General features: G+C 34.1%; 1 protein-coding gene across 2 annotated transcripts in view; it reads right to left on the bottom strand.

The window, feature by feature from the left end:
• Positions 1 to 481: 481 nt before the first annotated feature.
• The window catches only part of usp46 (ubiquitin specific peptidase 46), a 74,562-nt gene continuing 65,249 nt past the window's right edge, over positions 482 to 9,794 (bottom strand). Inside the window, exons 9-10 of one of the 2 annotated variants that reach the window (XR_012101265.1) lie at positions 9,535 to 9,686; positions 482 to 6,548 (exon numbers count right to left, since the gene is read on the bottom strand). Coding sequence is in view for 1 of the 2 variants with exons in the window: in XM_073064673.1 (XP_072920774.1) it covers positions 6,447 to 6,548 (102 nt within the window). In the remaining variant the exon portion in view is untranslated. The remainder of the gene's footprint in view (positions 6,549 to 9,534; positions 9,687 to 9,794) is intronic. The other variant, XM_073064673.1, reaches the window with a different exon arrangement.

Here is a 9,794-nt window from a genome sequence, read left to right as displayed (position 1 = left end):
ATTTCTTAAAAATGAAGTCATCAATGTTAAGTTTTTGTCCAGAGATCCTATTTTGCCTGCTCAGTTTTTCCCTAGCATTGCTTTTCAGCAGCTCATGCTTAAAATATTGCAGTAACATATAGTAAAAAATTTAAGCATGGCAAATCATAATCTACACATCTTTGACATGTACCCTTAGAAGAACAAATGCATGATGTTCAAAGAAACAATCACCTCTCATCACAAGTCACTTGTTGTTCTTACAAGTAGAGAACTGGTCAGTTTTTCCAATCATCACTGGGCAGAAATTTCTGAAACTCCTTTTATAAAAGCTTAGTGATTACAGACTATTAAATACTAGCCTAGCCTCGCCCTTAATCATACAACTCAAATGAAACTAGTTGGCATGATTAACAGGCTTTTCCTTAATGATGATTTTTTTTTAATTCTGGTATTTGATTGTAACATTTTATATTGTGATCTGGAGAAAATACAACCATAATTTGTTTTTAGATTTTATTGAAGAAAATACAGATTATATACAAATTCTATATACATCCTCTGTCATGATCCCCATTTAATGAACACATTACATTTAAATCAAAGTGCTGTGTGGGTACACATACATAGGTACATTAAAATGTAACATTTTCCCATCAGTTCATTCTTCCAAGCTAAGTGTTAAGCTTTTGGAAGTTTTACACATAACCTGCTTTTTGTTGATTATTTACTCAAGTCTGATGCTGCTTTGACCAAATATAGCAATGGAACAAATGAAGACACAAGGATTAAGAGAAATTATTCACCACTTTCTAGGATTACAATATTGTTACTTGTGTACATCTGCAGTGAAAAGTTCTTGAATGCATAAATTTATCCATTGGCACTATATATTTTGAATGCCAATTTATAATATTTATCTTTTCTAGAATGATCCAATGATTAAGATATTTTATGTACCCACAAAATGTCATCTGATATGAGCATTGTGTGTTATTTCACTACAGCCGATTACAATTTCAAGCCAACATTATTTTTGCCATCATATGCACTAGGGGTTGTATGAAAAAATAAATCTTTTCTCATACATATCCATTATTCCAGGTTTGGCACCTTTTAAATCTCTTAACTGCAATTAATCTATTACAGTAGCTTATAGAATCCCTCAAGTAAACTGTGTACATTTAATCATTTTAATATTGAAAAGGATTTGCAGCTTTCATATATATAGGTACATATCCATTCCATATGCAGGTTATTGATTTCTGTGCATTTCTACTGTTTATGTAATCAATAAGAAAAATGGATAGAACCACAGATATTGAACCTACACTAAAAACTCATTGCTTTTGAACTAAAATGTTGATAATATTACATTTGGCTAATAAAAAAAAATGTTAGTTTTCTTCACTTCAATGTAGGGGGAAAGTGTATTCAATGAAGCAGAGACAAATAGTACAGTGAAAATATTGATTCTGCAGCATTTATTTGTATCAAGATGTGCAAACTAAGTCATTAAAAAGTACCTAAAATGTGCAATGAATGTCATGTACAGGGATGTGCTAATAAAAGTCATGAACTTCAGGTCACTGAAATTATTTAATCTAATAGGCATTGCTATCAGCCAATAAAAATAACAATTTTACATTTAGTTTGTTATTACAATATTGTCAGCAATTGGACTAAAGGGAGTATATATCTTGCCAGAAAATGAGCAATTTGATGACAACTTTTAATTGTTCTTCATCAGCACTGGAAAGGAGTCCAGTTTAAAAGCTGCAATAAATGCTGATTGGAAGGCAATATACAAGCCATGGCACCATTTATCAAAGTCAGATTATTGCTGGTAGGGATGCTGAAACACAAATAGTTATTGTATGTGCAGCACTCAACACTGTTCCCTCCAAGTGTGACTTGCCTTGTTTCATTTTTAAATTGCACTAGCCCATTATTACATTGACAATCATTGAGTAAAATGAGGCTTGAACAGTTAGATACACAATAAATACGAAAGTTGCCCACAATTTGAAAGGAAGAAATAACGTCAAAAGAAATATACACTGCTAAGTCTGAACATTAATTGTAGTGTGGCACAAACATCTGGAATACAACAATGTTCACGCACCCAAATTGCCTTAAAGAAAATATTCTAGCAGGGAAGAGCTATAAAAAAGATAGACAATAAATTTGTTGAGTGCATTTGTTATTTCCCATAACTTAGAATAATTTCATGGACAAAAATTTCTTACAAAAGAGAAGGCAGTGAAAATACAAACAGTTTAAACTACCTTTGTTTCAGAAGGATATAGACGGATGAGTGCAAAAACTGAGACTGATTTTGGGAGGTCAAGTAATTAATCAGTAGCTTTAAAGAATAGTATACTAAAGATGATTGATCTGATTATAAACACAAACAAGCACAAGCTGCCCTGTACAGACTGGACAGAAGCCTGTAATTTTTCTAACTGCATCAAGACTTTGAAAAAGTTATTGGTCGTGCTGTGTTCCTCCTTTCCCTCACCATTTTTTCATGGATCTGTGGACATGCACAAGTTAGTTACACAAGAGGGAAACATGTGCAGGGGACATTATATTAAAATACCAGTGCCAAAATAAACTAGTGTATCTCTCAACATTCCTCCATACAAATACACAAAGTACCAATAGCCTGTAAAATAGAAGTTTTAAAGGCAATTTAAATGATACACAAGTCTAGGGCCAGAATTATTTCTGTAATTTTATCTAAGCGCTAAAGTAACAATTTTCACAAATTCTTCTTCAACTAGCAATATAGTGCCCAATTTTGAGTTAATTAGCTTCCTAATTTAGCAAGCTCTGTAAAGACTGAACACATGTAAGGGGAAAAATAGATAAAGTGAAATCATCAGAAATTTTATTTGCATAGAAATTGGAATGGCTAAATGATGCTTAGTAAAATGGAAGAACATTTTGATGAATAAATACTAAAACAAAAGTGAATAAATTGAAGATGCATTTGCCCACATTTAGGAAATGTTTGCTTAGATTAGAAAATTGCAAATGAACTTATTTTACTAATTGAAGGACAATATAACTGAGGAGCATGCAAAATGCTGGAGGAACTCAGCAAGTCAGGCAGCATCTATGACAGAGAATAAATGGTTGACTTGCAGGCTGAGACCCTTTATCAGGACTGGAAATAAAGAGGCTGAAGCCAGAATATGGCAGCAAGAGGAACGAGTTGGAAATTCAGCCTACAGAGAATTGTCAGGAATTAATTGGACAAAATACAGCATGGTACAGTAGGCATACAAAAGTATACTACAATAATATCAGGGTTTAAATTGAGGAAAGTTGACCAAGAGAAAATGAGGTGGCACTTTCTAATGGGATCCAATTCTTCTGAAAGTTTTAAAATCAAAGTTCTGCAACCACATTCATGTTGCTTGCTGTTCATTTCTTCCTCCACTCAAACTCACAAAAACTTGCTTTTCAGACCTTCAAATACTATATGTTCATAGCTATTTGGCAGCTTCCAAAAGACAATTCCAAAATTTCCCCTGAAAATTTCCTTGAGAATGAAAGACTTCACTACAGATGAATGCTGGATGAAGGTACATTATTGGGCAAAGATTTTCTGGGTTAACATGAAAATTTCAAAAAAGTGACAACCTTGAATCTCGAGGAGCAAGAAAAGGAAAAGGCTTGTTTGAAGAGAAAGTAATATGATATTATAATCAGCATCCCCTAACCATTAAAAAATGGCAATGTCCATCTGTGGACCACCAGTTGCATTCTGTTATGGTCTAATATTTAGACAAAATATGGCAAGCTAATGGAAACAAAACAAGTAGCAGAGTTTGTCATTGCCAAAACAAAATGATCTCAGTCATGCCTGTTGTGTTGTTTTTTTTTGTCGGATGCCAAATAGATGGCAGGGAAGGATAGGTGGGCTGACAAATATTCACTATATACATAATGGAGAATGTTTCCTTTAGCAATTCAATCTAGTCCATCTGGAAAGGTGCCAGAATTTAGAATCCAAACAAATTGTGAATCTAAAAATATGCATGTCTACCTAATCAACTATAGATAAATCCTAGTAGAATGAGGGATCAGCAGATCAGGAATCTAGCCAGGATTTAGGACTTTGGAATTTCTATCAACTCCAGAGCTGGAAGAAACATGGCCTTGGTAACTTGTAAAAATCCTGCACTACATTCAAATAGGCATTTCACATCATGGAGGTTGCTTTATGAAAACCATTAGGTAGGTTCAAAGGGGATCAATCTTTATTCAGGGGTCCACAGCCTGGGGTCCATTGACCCTTGGTTAATGGTAGGGGTCCATGGCATGAAAAAATTTGGGAACCCTTGCTTTAGTTGATCTGATCTCCCTGTATTTTTGGATTTCTATTAAAATACTGATTTAGCTACTATGATCAGGTAAACCATCAGCTGTAATTTTCATCACCATGCTTTTAATCTGATTGCAAATTAACATGGTCAAACAGACCATTTTATTGAGCTGAGAATAGATTTTTATAAAAAATAGTGCAATATTCCTAGGTACTATAAACAAGTGCTATGGATGCTGGTCATCAATAACAAGCAACTATACAAAACCAGTTTCAAAAGTGAAAAGTCACATGAAGTGAAACCTAATACAATTTGATCATCACTAAAAAAAAAATCAATTAAGAACTAGACTGCAGCAAGTTGATCACAATACTCACTTTAGACAGGATTGAAACAATATTTGTCAGAAATTTTGTAAAGGCAAGTAAATGCAAAGGTTAGGTAAACTAGCATAAGGGATTGCATACAGACTGTATTACTAGGCAATTATTTCAATAATATAAATAACCAAAGTGATCTTTGGGAGGATCATAAGCAGGAAGATGTGACAATTGTTTAAAATTCTGTGCAAATGGTTCAGATGTCTATGGCATTTTATTCTAATGTAATCTACAGACTGGAACAAAGTACTTTAATTTAGAAACAAAAAGTAAATATTTTGTACAAGTTTAAAAGTAAATTGAGATGAATCTTACATATATAGAATGGAAGTATTAATCAAGTAAGATTTTAAATAAAAAAGAAGCCCTTTCATTTGATTAGTACTTTATAAATCAAATTTATTACCGGTAATTTAATCTGAACTGAAATGAAATAGGCCAAGAAATTAGATATTCTTCTAAATCAGGGGTTTCCAACCTTTTATTATGCCAAGCACCAATACCATTAACGAAGGGTCCAAGGACCACAGGTTGGGAACCCCTGTTCTAAACCAACACATTCAATCAAAAATCTATTCATCTAGTTTCAGTTTAGCTCTTAAGCATTCTTGACAATGTATTTGTTTTATCCTTTGTATAGTTATTTCTATCCATTCCAGATTTGCCAAAGATATTTTGTTTGCCCCATCTCAGGTGCTAATGTCAAACCAATCAATTGCCAATATTTATAGTATTCTCATAGATACGATTAGGAAGAAACACTAAATAACATCACAGAAAGTCATATATTTGATTGTTATCAATGATCAGTGTGGTCCAGCTATATTAGCTAATAGCTACATGATCTAGTTATATTGGGAAACCATTTAAAATAAAGACTAAACCATAAGACTATTGAAGAATTACACTGCACTATTTAAAAGAGATTTTGGTAAGGTTCAAATTTTGCTTGTATACTATTTCACTGCATATCAGAATAAAATGATAATTCATGATATGTTCCCATTCTCTTGATCTCTCAGCAGATAGGACCTTTTACACATGCAAAGACAGAAACCATTCAGCCATTTTAAAAAATGAAATGATCAAACTAACCGTTTCTATGACATATAACTTCTATACATTAGGCTGCAATGAAAGGGCTTTTAACACAAAAATAAAATCACATTTTGAAGCAATTAGCAACAATATTTGAAATTACACCAGGGAAAATAAAAATCAACCAAAATACAATCATTTATTTTTCTAATCCAGTGAATCAATGGTCATTTTGGATGGGGCAAACTTGCATTTTGGAATTTAGAGGTAATTTTTTTCTTCTTTTTTTATCCCCATTATGCTCTAAAATCCAGGTCTAATGTTAGTAACATAAACAAATGTTTGGGCTCAGCAAAAGTAGTACACCTACATGAAAAAAAAATGGAAACACTGCCATATCTATTGGCTTACTGCAATGCTTTTTCAAAAAAAAAGGAAAGACAGTCTTGCATGCATACTTGCATTACCTTTGTTAGTATTTTGACTGGATGTTCCCTTGTCAAAACTACTCTGACTTGCATCTCCCATAAGATCATATATTTGCCATTAGCCTACAAATGCCTGGAGTACAATCAAAATCCTATTCCGACATCCTGAGCGAAAGGCCCTTAAAGGACAATAAATGTCCTAAAAATTAGATGGCAATGGCCTGATCTTCTTTGGACAAGTTAAACAATTATCCTTCTGATTACTTAGTCCAGTGTTTTACATGTTACTCTCTTGATTGATAAAATAAAATATATCCTGACTCCGAGTTTTTTGAAATGTCTGAAGTCAAACCGTAGAATTCTTCAATAGCTTGAGCATCAATTTTCTGTAAAAGAAATAGAATTCTTTAGCAACTTTAAAACTATAAAATAAGCAGATACAAATTCAGATCAGTACTGTAATGTTTTAACCTTGAGAATTTTCAAACTGCAAATAAGAGTTGCTTCTTCCAAATATCTGCATTGGCAAATTTCTGATTAATTGGCAAATCACAATCCTACATTATTTTGAAATTTTAATTCAGCTTTGATCACATCAGCCAAATATTTTGCTTTCCAACCAACTATAGTTGCATTCAGATTGGGAACCTGTAAATCTATGATTAGATACAATACTTCGTAATAATTTGATTTATTCCTTTGTTTCTAATCTTGTTAATTCCCAAACATAGCAGTCTTAAACATTTGATATTCTGCTTAGTATCAGCATTCCAAAGTGTTCCCATTATACTCAAGCATAACATCCTTCCACATTACATTTTTCATATTATCCCCGTCCTGGGATAAGCTGCATCTCACTTTAAAGCAAATTCCTACATATTCTCTACAGACCCTGATAAAAATTCAGAGACTGATGGGTGTGCTTGTACAGCTCACCAAATCTCTACCATTTGAGTCTATGCTCAAAAATACTGATAAATGTGATTGATATTGGTTATGTTCTGCTCCATCCATCTTCATGTTGAAGTGGGAGGATCACAAGATTGTCTCCTTTAGAACACCACCATCTTTTTTCCCTTGACCAAGTTATGCATGTTGCAGATATGGAAGTTAAAGTCAATGGCAGTTTATCAACAACCGAGATTTACTTTAATTTTTTTTAGATAAAGTAGTTTAACTTCCTCAGTTCCTGAAGGGAGAGGAAGATGTAGCTTCATAATTCAAGTTATTCCATCTCACATGCCTCCTCTCAATGACCTTCAGATGGAGCAAATACCACAGGTTGTCATAAATCACATCAGTGCCTATCCACTCCATATAAATTACTTAATTCACAGACTTCAGAAGCTAGATCACCACCAAGGCAGATTCAGTCAGTAGACTCATTTCAGTGCATTTCCAGCAGACAGTGTATGTATTAATTCAAAATTTAACAATATTATTTTATTAGCATAACCTCAAAATATGCAATCAGCTCAGGAAAAACAATTAAATATTCCTCATAAAAAGCAAATGTTGGGATGTAGGGAACAAGGTTGAGGCATTTATGATGATAATTATAGACATAGTAGCATTAGTGCACAAGGATGTAAATACAGAATAAATCCAAACAGAAATTGTTTAGTATTGAACTAAAGAATACCAAGAGAGCAACACACTATGCTAGGTCCATAACAGGCAGCCAAATAATGGAAATGAAATCTGTAAACTGGTTAGAAAGGCATATGTAAGTAACTGAGTAATAATTAGAAGATTTCACGATATCCAAAAATTAATCCACAAGATAAATTCTCATTCTTTGCAATTTTCGAAATACTAATTCAATAGGTTGCTAATCCAACAAGGGAAAATGTAGAACTAAAACAGGTTCTGGGTAATGAGGTAGAACACATCTAAAATTAGGAACTTTTTAAATTAAGGTAACCACAATCTAAACTAATTCAGTAAAAAAGCAGAAACGAGTATAAGCAAAAGCTGACCAATGTATTGGTTAAAAAAATAAATTTACTGTAGATATAGGTGGTCAGAAAAATTGTAAGTGGGATTTAATCCAGGGAAGTGTGAAGTAAAAGCACTTGTGAATACGGAACCAGAAAATACCAGAAAGGTTTAGTAGGCCGGATGCCATCTATGGAAAGAGAAGGTTAACGTTTCAGGTCTGGGACCGTTCATCAAACCTCAAGTTTCCACAGATCCCATCTTACCTGCTGCATTTTTATGCAGCATCTTGGTTTTTCTTCAGATTTCCAGCATCTGCTTTCTTTTTTAAAATTTACTATGGAGTGCTTCTGGGGAAATGTAAAAAGGCAAGTGAACATACAGTGGTAAAGATATCCACCTGCTGTGGACCTTGGAGATATAACCAAAGGTCCTTACAAGTTGCAGGACAAGTAGGGCAGTTAAAAAGCCATACTTGCAAAAGGTAATTTAAAAAGCCTTTATTGGCCAAGGCATAGAATACAAGAGTAAGGAGGTTGTTCTGAACAAGTTCTAACAATAGCTAGGCTGCAGTTTGAGTACTATCATCATTCTGGTCACAATTTTACAGAAAACACATGATTGCAAAAACAGAATGCAGAGGAGATCTACAAATATGTTGCTGGGACTACAAAATTATATCACTGAGAAGAATTCTACAGTGTGCATCACAAAATATTTAACTGACATGAGATCTGAAGCTCATCTGGAGAACAAAAGAAATAGCAGAGCTATACAACACAAGATCAAACCCACATTTCCAACTCAAACCACACAACTGAGTGACTTCAGCCTTGTTCTCCTGCAACATGTAATAGTGATTTCTTAATAATGATCAGACATGTTTACTCAGTGAGAAATTATCTATACTAGCATTAGATACACAAATGGCCTATTTGATCATTATTTAGACACCACTAGGTGTGTATATCGTTGCAGGTGCACAAGGACATGATCAAGATTGGTTGCTCACCCATCTTTTTCCACTTCTATCATGGACAAATAGTCTGCTTGGTCAAAATTAAGACTTTAACAGCAAAATTCATCAATCAACACTGACAACAAAGGTGAGGTTGCCCGTGTACCTACGGAAATGTACATCAATACCTTCAATACAAATGGAGGGAAGGGAAAAGTTAAAAAGAAAAACAAAAATGTATTTATATGGCACCTTTACTATGTTCTGGATGTCCCAAAGTGCATCAAAACCAATTGTTTCAAAATAGTGTTGATTTTATGCACGCAAATGTTGCAGGCAATTTGTGTACTTCAGGGTCACAAAGGACTAGCTAATCTGACTTGGTGATGTTGGATGAGAGGCTATTTTTGGCCGGAACTCTTGGGTAAAACCCCTGCTCTTCTTCAAATAGAGCAACGGGATCTTTTACATCTCACCTGTGTGATGGCACCTCCGACAATGCAGCACTCCCTCAGTACTGCACTGAAGTGTCAGCCTAGATTATGTACTGCAGTGGGTCCTGAATCCACCAGCTTCTGACTCAGGAGGTGAACGAGCTACCAGTGAGCCAAACTGACACTTGAAAGCTCTAAAGAAGAAGATAGTTAATAGATGGGTAATAGCAAACACTAAGATTCCCATTTCCCCAGGGTTAATCCTAGGTCCCATCATATTTAAAGGAATAAATATTGAGTAA

This window comes from Hemitrygon akajei, chromosome 13, assembly GCF_048418815.1.
Source record: "Hemitrygon akajei chromosome 13, sHemAka1.3, whole genome shotgun sequence".
Classification (NCBI taxonomy): domain Eukaryota; kingdom Metazoa; phylum Chordata; class Chondrichthyes; order Myliobatiformes; family Dasyatidae; genus Hemitrygon; species Hemitrygon akajei.
The sequence above is the reverse complement of the archived record's forward strand: the minus strand, read 5'-3'. Positions and strand labels throughout refer to the sequence as shown.